Raw genomic sequence first — 18254 nt, 5'->3', positions numbered from 1 at the left:
AAGCCGAGCTTTTCCTACCAACATAGCCTATTTCTCAATAATATTGACCATGACAATAAGGTATACATTTGTTGTCCGACAATCTATGTGCCATGAACTTGTAATTGGTTAAAAAATATATTTTATTTAAAATTTAATTATTAAATATTTTTCTGACCAATCATAACTTATAACACATGAAATTATACAGATTATGAGATAGAAGATGTGCTCCCGACTTTTAAGGCTTACACATTCGATCGAAGGAAAACAAGTAAATTTTCTATTGCTTAATATGAGAATAAGAGAAAATGAAAACTCTTTTCTTTTCTCCTCCATTTTTATTTGGTTGGATAGATAATAAGAAGAAATAAAAATGATATTTTTTTTAAGGGAAATAATCCCCTAATGAGAAAAAAAGAAGTAATTTTGAGTGTGAATGTAATGCATGTCTCTCTTTAATTTTTTTCTCCTCCATCAAACTAGAGAAAATCCCACCTTTTCTTTTTTCTCTTGAAACAAAGCAATAAATTTTCTTAGTTTGATTGATGTTTTATTTTAGTAAAAATATTTTTCTAGTCTATTATTGCAAAATGTCAAATATCATAATTAATATCTAATAATTCGTTTTTTAAGTATTCACATACATATATCTAACTATATTTTTTTAGTTGATCTTGAAGGGGGGAATTTGCTTTTTTCTTTTCTCCTCCTCATATTATTTGAAAGTATTCTTCTAAGTAAAAAAAAGAAAATTGGCCGAGTAAAAAAATAATTATTAAAATACTTATAAGTGATAAAAGAATAACCATGTACCCAAAAGAAAAATTGGGTTTGGGTTTTAGGCTCTATGGACCGTGGCCCTAAAATTGGGTTGCAGGTCTAATAGCCAATAGGGAAATGGTTGAATTAGGGTTTATGAGCTGAACCTCTGTGCTTACTTTTCTTCTCCCCACAGTCACTTTGAACAACAACACAATGGTTCTCATTCCCATTCTTCGTGGTTAATTTCAATTTTACAGATAAACTAGTGCAAGTTTGTGTAACACAGAGAATAATTGATTTGTTGAGGCTTAATTTATTCTAACATATTTAAAAATACCTGATTTAGATTTGAGAAATTTTGGGTAATACTCAAAATGACTTTAGTTAGAACACTTTTCATTTGATTAGTATTAAAAGTTATTTATTTATTACATGTCATATGCATATATATTTTAATCTTAATTGTTTAAATAAGATTCAAGGATCAATATTAATTGTTCTCCTTTTTTTCATAGTAGTGCATTAATACACTTTTCCCACGTGAGTCGCTCCCTCCTAAAAATTAGGACTTATATTTCAAATTTATCTGTATTTTCTTCATGGATGTAGATAACCATTAATTTTACTAGTTAAGTTGTAGCACTAATTTTTTTCCATTGTTAAGTTTCAATAAAAAGGTGGTAGCTTTGCTTATCTAGTATGCTTGTTTTGCAATTGTTGTCTTAATATGTGTCTGGTTTTTTTTGTTCATAGCCTAAGCAAATCCATGATATTAAGGATTTCCTTCTAACTGCTAGAAAGAAAGATGCTAGATCAGTTAAAATCAAGAGGAGCATACATGTTGTTAAGTTCAAGGTTCGATGCTCCAAGTACCTTTACACTCTTTGTGTCTTCGATACCGAGAAAGCCGATAAGTTGAAGCAATCTCTTCCTCCAGGTTAGTAATGGAAATTGCATTCTTTACATGTTATATTTTGTTGTAGGATAACTTTAGTTTTCACTTTATGCATATCAATGCTGATACATATGTTTAACAGATATTTGGATTAAGGGAGACACATTTCTTTAGCCAATTGAAGTTTGAACAATAGAAAACTTTTTAAAATTACTTCAATATTATTTAACATTGATAATGATTATATGCTTGGATATGTACTTATGGAGAAACTCAAAAGGAGAATAATTTTCTACTCAAACATACATTACATTGCATTTATGCAGTTTTTAATGCATGATAACAGTTAGTGCTACATAGTTTTGTACATAATATGAGGTGATGTGCAGCAATCATTTCTTAACTTATAATGCACTTGATGTTTTCAGGTTTGAGTGTTCAAGATCATTAGGGGTACTAACCTACAGGGTGAAATCAAGGAGAGGCATTTCATTCTTATTTCTGATATATGTTTCCTTGTAGCTTAAGTTTGAGAGTTTTGTGAGTTGGCCTTATATTTATATAATTTCTAAGAAGACATGGTTGTTTTCATGTTATAGGAGGTGAAACTTGATTTCATGTCAAATGAAAGATTGAGCAATGTGGGCTCTTCCTAGTCTTTTTTGTTTATGCAAGTTTTGCAGGATGGTGAAGTGTAAGAATTCATTGTAACCTGTGACTTTTTCTTCAAATATTTCTAAGGTTATAATGCCCCTAAGTTATGTCTGAAGAAAGATAATTCAATCCTATAAAACAATTTTCAATTGAATATATTATTACAATTACTTGATCAAATCTATAATCTAGTTTATAGTAATGAATATAGAGTTCCCAAGTTAAAATTTCTACCTGGAAACTTCATGCAGTATATATACAATATTTACTAGAAAAAAGAAAGAGGGGAAAACCTTTGCAGAAAATGATGGTTTATATTTAGAAGCTTTAGCAGCACCCTCAGTTGTGCATAGCCTACCCTATGATCTTAGTGCTATCTTTCTCATTTTCCAACATCTGATGAGGATTGAGGAACATAGTTAAGATTGGCTACACTGTCACCATTAACATAAACTACTCTGAAAATATCATACTTCATGTGAGTAGAGAAACGTTCAAGATATGGCATCATCCACTTTCTATGGTCTGAACTGAGAATCCATGAGTAACAAGAATGCAGAGACTTCCACACATGAATGCATACAACTCTTGGTATGCTTTGTCCCTTCAAGCAAAGGCCTGCAGTTATGCCTTCCATTTTCGCAAAACGACACGGAAAAAGTGCTAGGACAGCATAACATAGATCATTAAGGTCATCTGGGTTGCTGCTAGCGATGATGGCCGAGTTCATTGAAATTATGTCCCCTGTAGAGAATTTTGCAGTTGAAGAGCCCTCTATTGATTCTCCGGCATATGCTTCAAGGAAGCTATGTTCAGTTAACACAGCCATGCTTGATATATTGGGTAACATTGATTTCTGTCAATTATAAAAGTTGAACATTATTTTCAAACCACTAGTTGAAGTGCATGAAAAGCTTCTCAAAAGAAAAGGAGATGTCTCAATTCTTACAAGTTACAACCATATATTTAGGAAACAATATGATAACTAATCTTCATAGTTCTTTGAGAATGTGTTTAAAAGATGAATAATGGGATAGTAAACATGTGCTTCAGTTAATCATGCTAGTAGTTATGATCATACTTACAAGGGTTGAGGTTAGCTGCACTTTTTCCTTCTTGGACCGTTTCTTCCATGCTCCATACCATATGATCTGATTAAAGAGCACAATTATTCAGCTCAATGTGAATAAATGGAAAACATGAGTGCATGATATGCTTGGTGAAAAGGAGATTAACCCGATAAATCATTCATTGTCGTTTATTTGATTAATAACAAATGGCGTTGTCGGATTTAATTATGGTCAGGTTAGATGTATGAGCCCTTATACTTGTATCTCTTATGGCATTATGGATTATGATCTATGAACAAAGTTACAGGATTTTGTAAAAGGGTTTGAGTATCCTTGTATTCCATTAATATACTTTTGCTTATAAAAAAATTGTGGGATAGAAGAATGAAACTGACACATTAACTGAAAACAAGGATAACAGTGTTTTACCTGAACTTAACAACAGAAAGATCAAGTTGACTCCAGGGAAACTTAAATCAATATTTAGAAATTTTTTATTCTGATTTAGAAAATTAATTACTATTGAGAATCCATATGTTGAAAACACTATTATTAAGCACAAGTACAAAATGTTAAGCTATATATTTCAATGAATTTATGGCAGATTAACCATTATATATGGTAGGCTACCATAGAGAAATGACATTGAAGTTGTCACTCACTGAAATATAGAAGTTCCAAAGTAAACTCTTCAGGAAAATATAAGCTCCAAACTCCAAAACCAACTTGCAAAAAAAGCTAAAAAAAAGTATATGATCAATTTGGGGTGCAATCTTTCAGTTATGGTCTCCCCAGTCAATATGCAGTATTCAACAAAAGAAGTGGATTTTCATAAACTAATCAGCAAACATACCATATTTTCAGTCATAGATTTTCATGAAAACAGAAGAAAGCAAAAACATACCATATTTCCATGGATGCTCCTAAATATAGAGCTTTGAACACAACCAAGAGCCTCAGTGCTTAAGGAAAACTCTTCCAATCCATGAACAAGATCATCCACGATTACTACAGTTGGTTTGAAAACAAAGAAGCTTATTTCTAAATCCTTGTTATCAAAAGGCACAGAACAAGCCATATTCTTATCTCTTTTTCTTTCTTTCTAAAGTTTTAATCTCTTCTTCTGATCACTCATGCTACTTACTATATTATCAATGGCTATTTTTTTGTTAAGGAAATAAAGCCATCAAATATGAGAACAAAACCACAAGACACACATGCCCAAATCTTCCATGAATACTAAGGTTGCTTTCTAGAATGGTTACAAACTTTGACTTTGGCTCTAGAGGAATTCAACTATTGTTTTCTTTCTTCCTTCTCTCATGTTGTTTCTAGTAAAAGGTGACACTATAAAAGTAGTTAGGCTTAGAAATGGAACTAAAAGACAATAGTCACGACCATTGACTAGTTCAACTTTACAACATGTTTAATAAAATGTTGTTTGATATCTGGGATATTTCTAGTTGATGTTGTTATATATATATTTAATGAAATTTCTGGAAGTGAGCGTGTTTGAAAATTGATTAAGTTGATTTCAACTTTCAAATTTTTTTATTTTGACTTTTATAATTGAACAAATTGATAGGAATGAAGTTGACTAATCTTATTTAAAGTCTTGTGATTTGAATATCCAAGTGGACTCTTAGAAGATAGTATGGTGTAATGGAGAGTGAGAAGAGAAGCAACATAGTAAAACCAAACAGAAAATGATTTTCAGTTAAAGATTTTATTTATATCTACTTTCTCAGTACCTAAGTCCAGTATCCTTTCATGAGAGAGCAACTGTAATCAAACTCAAAATGTAACATTTGCAAAGTATCATCAAGGAGACATAATTTTTCATTTTAATGATTGAAGATACATCTTTTAGCCAGCAGATTAGTTGCCCTGTAGAGTGACTGCAAAAGAAATTTAGGAAATGATCATGAATTTTATAAGCTCTAAAAACTCATATTGCTAACTATAACAGCATCATGGAGCTATTATAAATTTGCTCCCAATACAGCTTTCACGAGTTCAATTAGAAAAATAGGGACTTCATAAGAATAGGTTGTCTTCATCATATCCAGAAATGCTATCTCTAGCAAAAATGTTAATTCTTCAGACAGATGAATAAGCTGGGGATATTCTATAAGAACATTAAGGTGTTCTACAATCAAATTATGACCACCAGTATGTGGTATATATTGTCACATGCTTCAGCCTGCAAGAACATGAAAGCATACGTTAAGATTTAAGAAATATTCATCCAAGTGTCAAAGGAAGTGGAGTGCTTACACCCTACCTCACAACTTTATCTACTTATATAGCATGAAAGTGATTTCGAAGTGATTTTCCACTGACCGAGCAACATTTCTATCCCACTCAAATTTCACTCCCCACCCAACTTTCTACCTACCTATTCACTTTCCATCACCTTTAACACATACTGAATGTTAATCACTCCATAATGTACAAACAACAACAATCAAGCCTTAATCCCATTAGGTAGGGTCGATATCACTTCACAATGTATTGAATGCAAATTTTAAGATCAGGAAGAAAAGGAAGAAAGGAAAGTGACACTATTCCAGAATTGTGATCATTTAGCAGGCACATCTGTTCCAAGAAGGGGGACACATCAAACCAATGCTTGCCACTGATCATAGTGAATAATTCATTTCCTAGCGCTGTATGTATCGCTCTTGATGTGAAAAATGGAGATTCAGTTCCACGAGCATTACCTTACTACAATTTCATGGGGACTCTCAAACCATCATGAGCAAGCTGCACTGGAATTCCTTCCCTGAGCACAATAAGAGAAGAATCAGCTCTATTTTCTAAAAAACAAACATACCATAGAGTGCAAACATGTACAGTTGAATTAGATTCACATAGTAGCTATTGGATTGTCAGGTTAGTTATTACATAATGTATTTGCAAAAGTTAAAAAAATGACTTCTTTAAAGATGGATAAGACATGTACCTTCTAGACCACTCTGTCAAAAACTCATTGTCCTTATGGTGATCAAACTCATGAGTCAGTCCAATCAAAAGGGTTTGCTTCGGACATAACCTCTTCACAGTTTCAAGAGTCTGTAAAATTACCCATTAATAACAACATTGCACCACCAGGGAATTATAAAAGGTAACACTTCTTTGTAAAATGCAAAACAAACCTGTGGAAAACAAAGGTGAACATTATGTGATCCATCCTGCAATAACACAGAAAAATATCAAGAAAGAAACATTTATCAATGAAAAGGTAAAGAGAGAAGAAAACTAAAGCATGGAATTGACAAACAAGTATAATAAAATTCTCACCCAAAAAAAGAACAACACATGCATAAGAAAAGGCAATAGTCTAAATGTTACTTAAAAAAGAAGCAAGAAAGGAATATTGGGTTTTATTACTTTATAGATGAAAATGTGCTGAAGAGCCTGAAAAGTGAAAAGTTTAAAGCATTTAGGATTTTAGGTCCAGTGCCAATGCATTGAGTATTCATATTATTGGCCTTCTTTGATATGGTCATTAACTTATTATACTAGTAACAATGAAGTGATTTCTTTTTTGTATAGGATAAATAAATAAATGAAAAATAACTCATGGAAAGAGACATAATATTCAACAAACAAATCGACAAAGGATTATGTCAGAGCAAGCCATAAGAAACAGCAATTAAGAACTGTATCACACTGCAAGCAGGCAAAATTCTCTCCCTAGGAGAGACCTGACGTGAAAAACCAAGAACTTGACTGGCAAGAAATGATGCAAATACCAGGTTCACTTTCCTTAAAAATGCCTATGAGATACTTCTGCATGTTGAGTGCACATGCATTCAAGCCTTTTGTGCGTGAAGACATAATTTAGTGGTATATCATTTACATTACGCAAATTCAGTAGCGGAATGTAATTAACCTATACATCTGGATACAGAATTGTCATATTTTTTCTCACAACAATTGAAAATGGAACTGCTGCTGACCTTATACAAACAATCCAATATAAGAAGATCCAATTGCCCAGCTCCACTTTTTGAAATGACTGTAAAAATAAATTACTGGTACATGTCAGATGTCGAAAAGAATAACTCAGCACAGGGTTTAATTATGTTGCATAAATGCTTCAAGAATGAAACTGACTTCTAGAATTGAAAATGTTGCAATCTAAAAAAGTAAGTCCTGTCCAAATTATAGCAATAATGACAGTGTACACCACACACCCCTAAGTGACAACAATCGTTGTTCAATGTTATTGCTCTTTTTCAATCCACAGATAAGAGAATCACAATTGACAATAAAACTGATGGATAAACTATCTCTCGTCACAGTTTTGTGGGATAGCATTGATGAAGAAATACGCACGTCCGAGCAGGAAGAAACTGATTAAAAAACGTACCATACTCAGTACTAGCAGGAATTCGTGAAACATCAGATATATATGCCACCCTACTTTTGTCACCAAAAAGAAAGCCTAAACAGATGTAATCCTCTCCATGCATAACCTACATCCATATATAAAGCAATTAAGTCCTGATAATAAAAAAGAGGATTGCATTCTTACCATTAATGACATAGAATCTGGTAATTAACTGGTAGTGGGGTAAATTTTAAGCCTGATGCAAAAAATGGTTGATTAAAGTCATCAGCAATAATGTTCCAGGCCATCTGGGCTACCCTTCGTATTTCTTGTCCTTCCTTGAGTTTTTTCTCAACCAAATAAGGAAACTTCTCTGCTATGCTGTTGCAAAAGTGTAAACATGGATTCAGCTGCTGGAGAGCATAAGAAAGCCATAAAATCAAATGAACAGGATATAGTGCTTGGACAAGAGATGCATTGTAATCAATACAACTTCCCAAGCATCCCAATTCAATGGTGGGAAGTGCACACAACATACTTGTTTCATCTCAAAGATTTAGATGCAAAAGTAGTTTTGGAAAGACTAATTATTTTAGCCATTTATTTAATTGAGTTCTTGAACATTACCATCCTGTGATAGCATACAACATGAATTGCATCATATATGTTGAAAATTGAAGAGCCAAGTGATTAATATTTAATAGAGTTCCTCTTGACTGATACACTATCACAGAATGTGGTTCAAATTGTTGTTTTTTAGTGTTAATGAGACTATTTTACATTGTTTGGTCATAAATACATGCAAATATGAGAACAGTTTGAAAAAATATGTGACAAGATGTTGTTCACTTATGTATATCTTCTAAAAGAAATGAGTTTATCTAGAGTTCAAGTGTAATGTCAGAGAACCTCTAGTTTTACCAAGTCATGAAAAGTAAAACTAATATTTTATGGTGGCTAGTCTGCACTTGGGCCTTTTCTAGGCCAATTTACCCAGTAAAGACTAAATTATTGAAGCCTTGATATTTGGCTAACATTTTGCCTTTGAACAAGGTATGATGGTTCTGTTACTATTCATGTTTAAGAAACACACCAATTGGGTTACTTAATGCCTCATTAAATCTTAAGAGATGCTTACATAAGTCAGAAAATAAGGGGTAGGTGTGTGTATTTCAGCTAAATCAGGGATGTAGTTCTATTTCTTCAATAAATTACATTAGTAACATGTAGAGGCAGGCACCTATTCATTGAATGCTGACTCAGGTATATGGGGGTAGGATCAATATCATTTACTGGACTAAAAGGCTGCACAGCACGTACATCATCCAATCCAAGGACTGCATCAGCATGTTCATGAGTCAAAATAATCTGCAATTTAAGCAAGAATTACTTTTTTCTCAATTGTGTGCTTGAGGTCATTAAAAAAATCATGGAAATAATATAGATACAAGGTAGAAAAAGTAATCTAAAAGAAACATTGTAATCAATCCATGTTCTCGGACTCCAAAGTATATAACATATACAATTACCATACTCCACGATTTATGATTCATCCATACGCTGTTTTCCCTAAAATGACTTTCTTCTCAATCAGAATGTTAAAAAAATATGAACTTCAGCATCACTGCTGTCAAAAAATTAATGTCCCTAACCGAATGGCACCATAGGTTTTTCACACAATGTTGTTTTATGTCCCTGAAATGACTTCCATATATTGTTTTACACAATGTGCCAACGGCACGGCACCTACATGTATTTATAAAAAGTTATTTTATAGTTATATAGGTTTTTAGTAAATCAGAATCTGTTTTGCATATGATTACAATTATAGAAAGTGGTTTTATTACAATCTCTCCACTGAAGCTTTTTTTTGAACCTGAATAATATAGCTTCTCATAAAACAAACTGAATTTCAGCTTCTCTCAGCTTCTACTTTTAGTAAAAGTCTAACCAAATATCCCCAAGCTAAGCTCAGTTGGTAGCACATATAGCCCATATAGCCCTGACAACTATTCTCTCCCCACTCCCAGTTACAGAATAAAAAATCTAAACAAACAAATTACATTTATTTATGAAAAAAAAAACTAACGGTCCTCAATATTATTTGTAGGTTATTGTTTTAAATCCCCAACTCCATATGTCCCAATATCTACATTGAAACATTGAGCTTAAAACCAACAAGGGCTTGGTCAAGTGGGGTAAGATCCCGCCCTAGAACGACTAAAAGGTCAATGTTTTTATTCCTGGGAGCGACACTGGTTGGAAGGGGTTTCACGCATCCCGAAAGGGATACCATTAACAAAAACACTGAACTTAAAAATAAAATGATAAATAAATAAAGGTGGAGAATAAACTAACAGAATCAATTCTTGGAATCCTATGAGGAACAAACCACCTAAGTACAGCTTCCCTGAATGATTTTCCAACATCAATCAAGATATAGTTATGATTCCCATTGGTTTCACAATAATCAATCAGAAGCGATGTATTGCACCTGTAATGCATGAAATCAACATTTATTCATTGCTAATTATAATTAACTTCAAGTTTCAACATCGTATAAGAATGAGGTAGGTACCTGTAATTAGGGTTTTGGTGGGGTGGAATTGAGAGTGATTGAAGACAAACGGGACAAGGTGGATCTGAGGGATGGAGAAGGCACATTAAGTTGGGAACCATGCTGGAACAACCTGTACCCATGAAGATCAATGCAGATTCGGTGGTTGTGCGGTGGTTTGAGTCGGAAGTGGCCATGGTGGTACGGTGGATCTAGAAGAGAGAAGGGAGATTTAAAGGGACCCCGCCAAAATCAACTGCTTTTCATGATGACACACTTTTTCTTTCACGTTTATCCTTTTCTCAAATGACTGGATAATTTCACGTTAGAGAGTCACGCCCTCTATTTTTTTAATATTTTCTAAAAATAATCAAATAGTTATTTTCTCCAAAAACTATATGGGTTAAGACTTTAAGTACCTAACTTTTTTACTCAATACTTGATGAAATAGTTCATCAATACTTGCAAGTTGAATTTTGGAGGAGAACGAAGAAAAATGGAACATCTGAAAGTTATTTTAGTGTATTTTATGGCTTTTAAATTTTCCTTTTTTCTTTCCCTTCATTTCCCTCCAAAATCGAACTCTCAAACTAATCATAAGAGTTTTATACTCTCATAGGATATCATATATGATATGTTAATTATTATTATTTTTATAATCAAAATTTATCAAAGGAACATTAGGTATACTTTAACCAAATATAAAAGGGTCTACCATAATGAATAATACAAACACAAATCCATATACAAATATGTAAATTAAAAAATGATGTTAATCTAGTAGTATAAGATCTAGAGGTCAAGAGTTTAATACCAAACCCCAAAAAGATTAGTTTATTACCCAAAAAATATAAGCTATAAATGGTAATCAAATTCATGGCGTGAAAGCCTAGGTATTAAAGATTAGCATGATTGAACCAACAGTAAAGACTAAGTGACTATCAACCATAAAATTATCTCATATCATAAGTATTATTTTTATGATTGGAAAAGATACCTAAAAATATTGTAATAATTACATACAAAAACAAATATATTGTTTAATTTGCTCATCTATTCCGTTGGTTTATGAAAGTGTTACTATGAAATGTCAGAGGTTAAGATGAAATAATTTTTTGACTTAATTGTATTTTAATCGTTCATTTTTTGTATGATTGTGTAACTCCACTCTATTTTATGATTTTTGATCTTTTAACTTATAAGATTGTGTTTATTTGTGTTTTGATTCCTCAAACCAGGACATGTAGAAAACATTCGTTTAACCCGATAAGGTTAAAACTTGGTCTTGCGTACCCTGAAGTGAGCAAGAGAATTTTCTCTCTTCAAGCTAAAGAATGCATCAATTCTTTAGCAATAATGCTCTCACCTTGCACTCTAATTGTGCATTGATTAAGTGATCATTGTATGTTAAGTGAGTTTATATGATGAGTTATAAGGTCATCAAGTGGTAAAAGTGGAGGGCTTAGGGAGTGAACTGTGAAATGATAAGAATGATAAGTATGTTGAGAATTCAAATCTCACTCATCATAGAAAAACTTGTTGGGAGATCTTCAACCATGGGTGGCAGTTGGCTTAGCCTTTCCTGGATCTACCGGCCACTTGCCGCTTCAATAGTCCGTTGAGTCGTCGAACCATCGGCTCTAATACCACTTGTTGGGACTTCATCCATGAGTTACAACATTTCTCTATGGGCTAAGTAAAAGAAACATAAAAGTGAGATTGACACCACCAAAACCTTAAAACATTAGGTCTATGGGTTCATCCACTTATATGCTCTTTAACTCGTCAATCTTTGCTCAATATGGAACTTCTTCATTCACACTTGGAATACACAACAAAACTAACATATTAACTCACCCATGGGTTACACCATTCCTCCATGGGCTAAGTGAAAGAAACATAGAAGTGAGCTTGACACCATTCAAAACCTTAAAACATTATGTCTATGGATCTATCCACTTATATGTTTTTTAACTCATTTATTTTTACTCAATATGGAACTTCTTCATTCATACTTAATACACAACAAAACTAACACCCTTTAAAAAGATGAGTTTATAGGACTTATTATTTATATCACTCAAGAGGCAGTATAAATATTAGGCTTTTTCCCTCTTTATCTTCTCAAAATTTTGGTAAATTCATCCATTATATGAAGTCTAACACTACACATCACTAGAGGAGCTTAGAAGACATCCTAGCTCTGAATCTGAAGCCTTTTGTAGATCTTAAGTTTCCAGCTCATACAATTTGTAATACAGTTTAGATCACTAGTCCAGAAATCATTCCACAACAATTAATGCATTCATCCATTCTTTAGGTGTTAACTTATTGAACTTGCTCTAACAAATTGTTGGTTGTTGTCCAAGTGATATCTTGTGTTAGGATTGATATGATGCTGGGTGCTAACTTGTGCACCTTTATTCTTGTATTCATCTCTTTTTAACATATAACTTCAAAGGTGAAAAAATAATGTGTTAGCCACATAAGAAACTCAAGTGATTTATGTTAGACAGAAAGATTATTTGGCACAAGTTGTGAGTTTGGTAAACCAAATCATCAAAAGAAATAGAATGCATCAAAGTCACACAATTATAAAAGATGGGCACATGAAATTTAGTTTATTTTTTACTCAAAGAAAAATCACACAGCCACATATATATCCATATCTGCTTAGCACACACACACACATATATGAAATGTGCATGTGTTATTATTTAGAGAAATATAAGATTTAATACGTGAAAATGAAATATGACTGGTGACATTGCTAAGTCCTATTGCTTATTCCTACAAAGGCCTCTTAGATATCCACCTACTGTACATAGCCAAACATTCTTCAGGCTTGTACTCTGGAGCTGTATGGCCTCCACCCTGAAAGCATATCCATCAAGAAAAAAAGTTATATATAGAAACTTGTAGTGATTGTCATATTCTCATTCAGTGCATTATAGGTTTAATAGATTCGGTAAGTAAAATCCATAGTTACATGGTATGCAATACTGGTCCCGATGTTCCATACTGATTATATATGGTTCATCAATTTTTATTTACTATTATAAGACTTCTGATATGATGAACTCGTTTCACAGTATGCGATGTGAAGGCTAAACGAGGGAACCATGTAATTATGGTGAAATATATGTGAGAATGTCATTAAGCAAAGGGGACATGAGACTTGCCTTAACAGTTGCAAATGTCATCTGATTGGAGTAAGTTCTTGTGTATCTACTTGGCAAAAAAACAAATGTTAAGTACATAAAGATTTTCGGATATTTCAAGCCTAGTTATTTTGTAAGTATAGTAAGGGGAATACCCTGCAACTTGACCATTTGTATACCATGGCCTCCAATCATCCACAATGGAGTAGTTTAAAGATCTTATCCACGCTTGAGTCCCGACGAAATTAACCTTCATGTCATGATCGCCACTGAAAGTAGTGTTTGCCATATGAAGTTCAAATTAGTTCATCTGTGTTATCTTACGCAATATTTGAGCAGAGAGAGGATATCGACCTGTATATCAGTGCACGGTAGCTTTTTCTACTGAGAATTACATGATATGGAAAGCTAGTAGGGATATCGTGCTCGTTTGGTATATCAAAGGTACATCGTTGCCATTTCCCTATAGTTCCCTGCCGAAATGCAGCCAAGCTTTTTATGTTATAGTTGTTTTGCTGACTATGTATGTAAGAATTCAGTTTCACTTGTGTCAGCTATACCTTTCGGACATTCAGTGCATTTCGAACATTAACATCATTGGCCCAATGACTGCAGAGGGTGTATGCATATGCCTAATGATGGAAAGGAAGGAACCAAGACTCAAATTAGCACAAAATATTAGAGAAGTTTTAGCTTCAAACATCACTGAGATAAGACAGAATTAGTATTCAAAAGGGATAAGGAGCAACCATTGCATGGCATAACTAGATTATTATCATTGCATAAATACCTGGAAAAGATGCATTAAGGAAACAAGGTATGAAGATTACCCGACAGTTTAAGGCCGGCAATGTGAGATGTGTATCGGTAATATTCGGAGGGTGTTTCTCATTTAGAGACCTCCTCCAAGAAACTTCAAATGGCTTAGGAGAAGCAAGCTCACATTTCGGTTCCAAAATATGGACAGGATTAATTCCTGAAGTAAGCTGCAGAAATAGATCAAGAATGGTTTAACTTTGAGACCGAACATTTAAGACTAGAAACTCTACCATAAAAAATTGATAACAAGGATAGAAGGGACAGAAAATTAATGCAAGCATACCTCATCATATGACTGGAGGTCTCTAGAACATAACTCATTTCTCGTAGTTTCGTGTATGTAATCTCCTCTACAATTCTTTTGCAGTGACTGTTCATTATGTACATAATAGAGATCCATTAGCAATATCATTTGACTTTTGTTTCTTTAGTACAATTTTTTAGCTAATGAGGACTAATAATTAATTTACCTTGTAGAGTTCATCAGAAATAAGTCCCATTCCGTGAGCAAAGGCGACTTTGTAGTTATTTTCGATTGAATCTGTTATCGCATTTCCCAGCAAGTATCCCTGACAAAAGGAACATTTCATAATCAACTCAAAGACCATGGACACTGTTTTGTCCTATACCAGTAATTCAGTATGTTTGATATAGTTAATCAAACAATCTAGGCTCTTTCATTTCTCTTTCACTCTTCTCTATCTTGTTCTTTATAAATTTTTCACATTCATCACAGCATAAAACGTAATTCATTCTTCAACACACCACTCTAGTTAAACTACTGTTTGTACCACTAAGGGAAAATAGAATTATAAATGAGAACCTGTAGATTTATCCATGGTTGGACCCCTTCTTCGTTTCCTGCAAAAAAAAAGGAATTTGAGGAATAATCGAACGGTCAACACGACATGCTTATGGCAACCTATAACAACACAACATCATAGCCGAGATATATACTATGTTTTACATGTCAGTCATGAAAAAGACAATGTGAGCATTATCTTTGTGTGTATGTTATTAGTTTCATTTTTTCCTTGTATATGAGTACATGAGCTTTGTACCTTGTGAAATTTCTTCAACAATAGCTGGAACAGGAATACCAGAATATGAATCACCACCAATGTAAACTTCATTTGAGAGAAATTCTGGATGCTCATTAAGCCACTACAAAGATATAAACATCACCATAACAGTTTAATTGACTGATTGATATGAAACTGCAAACAAAACTATAAACAAAGTGGAAAAAATGAATGTCAAGTAAACACAATAGAAAGTCAGGGGGTGACTACCTTTCTAAGAAATTGATGAGTTTGATGAACTAGTTTTCGGTCGCTTCGCTTCGCTGCAGATTCCGTTGTAGCATATGTGAAGCCTGTATTAACAGGCAAATCTACAAATACAATGCTACTTACCTGCCAAGAAAAGTTATTACAACCAGCAGAAAATAACCATAAAATGATCAAGAAATTAATAACAAAAGTAAATCTAAAAGGGTGTGATGAAATAAAGAAATCAATGCCGAAATATCAATTTCTGCAAACAAAAATGTGGATATAGTCCTACACTTGTCCATGAATGTGGCCTCAAGACCAAAGTAGGCAAGCTCCCATTATATTCCTCATTTTTAACTGTAAATGGACCTGCAATACCCAAATAAAATAAACATCTAAATTCAGCTATGAACCATTACTTATGAATTATGATCTTACTTATGTAAAGGTATGCCCAAAACTTGCACAAACTTTTCACTGCAATGAACCATTATACTTCCAAAACTAATTGTGCTAAAAGTTCCTTTCCCCTAAAAGTAATTGTGCTAAAAGTTCCCTTCCCTTAAAGAGCATCACCTCGTCACAACACTAAAGTTGTTTATCTTGTGACTTGGAGATTAGGGTTCAAATATACGATCAAGTGCGTAATCAGTGAGTGAGACTATGATAGTAGGAGAAAAATGGATAGTAAAAGTGTTACCTATTTCAAAAACAAGACCAGACAAAGCAGAGCAACCAGGACCACCTGTGAGCCAAAGTAAGATAGGATCTTCCTTTGGATTATTTTCTGACTGAATAAAGTAGTAAAAGGCCTGCACTTCCTCTCTTTCACCTACTCCTACATATCTGATCAACCAATAATATAGATATTATATATCATACACATGTATATATATATATATATGTGTGTATATGTATATGTATAGAAATTAAAGTAAGTTATTTAAATCCTATAAATGAAAAACCATATATGGTGTAGCTGCAAATTGTTACTGACCCAGTTTCTAGGAGAAAAGGAAGGGATCCCTGGAACCCAGGAAGGAACTTTACTATAGAGGCACAATTTGCAAGTTGATAAGAAAACTGTAATAGCAAAAGAAGAGAAAGTAGATAACTTGAACTAAACCACCATGACATTTTTAGTGGCCTCTCTTTTCTCTCTCTCACCATCTCCATACTTTATATGGTTTGTCTTTAATTTCTTGAATTAATTTATAACTTTATATCCCAAACTTCATAAAGTCAAGACTTAAACAGTTTTTTCTTGTTTTTTCCAGAATAAGGTGTCCATCTTAACAGTTTTATACTATTTTTGTTGGGACATTATATTATATTATATTATCAGGATAATATAATCTTTCCTTTTATTATTGCTCTGAATTGAATATATCACTATGGACTGAACAAATGTAGAGAAGTTGAACACTCAACTAAGTGCATGCAGCATAAGTAAACATATAATTGTATCACTCAAATCAAAAGTAATTTAAAATATAATTGTACCTTAAACTACATAGTTGTTACTTAGTAAAACACATATTTGGTACTGACTCTCCCGTATTAGAAGAAAATATAAAAAAATTCTTAATTTTTAATTTATATTATTAAAAAGTAATTTAAATTTATGATTATTAGATATAAAAAGTTTAATATTGGACTCGTAGAGTATTTATTCTAGTTGTTATTATGCCACATTACTTTTATGGAAATAAAGTTTTAAATAAATATTGGAGTGATTGTAGATGTTAAAGTCCTAACAAATTGATAGAACAATTATAGGTATAGTAGATCACTCAATCTTGCTCGGTTACATGCACCGTACGTATGAAATACCAATTTATTTTCCTTGAACAATCCATTATGAAAAGAAAAACATTGTTTAGATTTACATCACAAGTTTCTTAATTGTTAACCTAATTTTACAATTTTTGTGTCAATTAAGATTACAATGAGAATAATCTAGAAAAGGGTTTTTGTTTTTATGGAATTGTTTTTGAAACTAAAAGTGGAGATGTGGAAACTTTTTAGGCAGAGATAACGACCAATATCATGTGAGGAAGGAAACATGTTATTGTTGAGATGGGTATTGTGTCAGATTATTGTTGGTCGCCGTTAATAAAACAAAACAGTATGGAAGAAAATGACACCAATTAATGGTATCACCTCAAAACTATCTACCCCACACCACTAATAATTTATTTGCTTGGCTTTATAAGGAAAAAGGAGAATACATAGAATTCAAAATCATCTCATAAATTGTATTTAATGGTTTATCTTCCTTCCCATTCTAAAATTCAATTCGTAATAATAGTTTACTAAGAATGATTTAAATGACTAAAATGAAACCCAACAAAACTTCATATTGAAAAACTAATAAAAAGGACGAAAATTTTGTTTTTGCATGTTAAACATTTTCTTTTATAGTGTATGTATAAACTCAACTGATACATTATTTAACATTTATTTATATTATTTTTGGATTAGTCAATATGAATAATGAATAATACAATAATAATATATATAAATTTTATATTGTTAATGCACACATTTTTTATCTTTCTTTTATAAATAATGACTATGACAAAATTATTTCATTCATGCGTTTCCATAAAAATATATAATACATGTATAAATGTGAATTTGAATGAAATACTTTATATATATTACAACTTTTTATTATTTTTAACTTTATATATTTCATATATTATTATAAAACATATAAATCAGAAGCTGTTTTATAT

The 18254-nt window shown here is 32.5% G+C and overlaps 2 protein-coding genes and 1 pseudogene across 2 annotated transcripts; all 3 read right to left on the bottom strand.

Moving 5' to 3' along the window:
- Positions 2144–4775, bottom strand: LOC109345248 (annotated as a pseudogene).
- On the bottom strand, positions 5115–10568 carry LOC109345247 (putative hydrolase C777.06c). The gene is made up of 10 exons (XM_019584126.1): positions 10281–10568; positions 10061–10196; positions 8943–9070; positions 7936–8083; positions 7742–7847; positions 7329–7387; positions 6522–6557; positions 6329–6438; positions 6087–6148; positions 5115–5566 (listed from the first exon to the last, which is right to left on the bottom strand). Exons 1-9 carry the CDS (start codon positions 10454–10456, stop codon positions 6091–6093), a joined length of 957 nt encoding a protein of 318 aa, XP_019439671.1. The 5' UTR covers positions 10457–10568; the 3' UTR covers positions 5115–5566; positions 6087–6090.
- Positions 12819–16704, bottom strand: LOC109345246 (serine carboxypeptidase-like 2). The gene is made up of 14 exons (XM_019584125.1): positions 16511–16704; positions 16214–16359; positions 15806–15882; positions 15532–15654; positions 15301–15403; positions 15063–15100; positions 14710–14808; positions 14523–14609; positions 14251–14406; positions 13981–14052; positions 13775–13893; positions 13576–13689; positions 13442–13487; positions 12819–13133 (listed from the first exon to the last, which is right to left on the bottom strand). Exons 1-14 carry the CDS (start codon positions 16687–16689, stop codon positions 13050–13052), a joined length of 1443 nt encoding a protein of 480 aa, XP_019439670.1. The 5' UTR covers positions 16690–16704; the 3' UTR covers positions 12819–13049.

This window comes from Lupinus angustifolius, chromosome LG04 (assembly GCF_001865875.1).
Source record: "Lupinus angustifolius cultivar Tanjil chromosome LG04, LupAngTanjil_v1.0, whole genome shotgun sequence".
Classification (NCBI taxonomy): Eukaryota; Viridiplantae; Streptophyta; class Magnoliopsida; order Fabales; family Fabaceae; genus Lupinus; species Lupinus angustifolius.
Note: the sequence above shows the minus strand (reverse complement) of the source record. Positions and strands in the feature narration are given on the sequence as shown.

Excerpts from the sequence above, each read along its gene's own strand:
- LOC109345246 (XM_019584125.1), bottom strand. The coding sequence starts at position 16,689 with ATGGAGATGGTGAGAGAGAGAAAAGAGAGGCCACTAAAAATGTCATGG. Across the intron at positions 16,360-16,510 it reads CCTTTTCTCCTAGAAACTGG|ATATGTAGGAGTAGGTGAAA; the intron begins GTCAGTAACAAT and ends TTGGTTGATCAG. Across the intron at positions 13,894-13,980 it reads ATGCACTGAATGTCCGAAAG|GGAACTATAGGGAAATGGCA; the intron begins GTATAGCTGACA and ends GCATTTCGGCAG.
- LOC109345247 (XM_019584126.1), bottom strand. The coding sequence starts at position 10,456 with ATGGCCACTTCCGACTCAAACCACCGCACAACCACCGAATCTGCATTG. Across the intron at positions 7,848-7,935 it reads TAAAATTTACCCCACTACCA|GTTATGCATGGAGAGGATTA; the intron begins GTTAATTACCAG and ends ATATGGATGTAG. Across the intron at positions 7,388-7,741 it reads TCCTGCTAGTACTGAGTATG|TCATTTCAAAAAGTGGAGCT; the intron begins GTACGTTTTTTA and ends TTATTTTTACAG.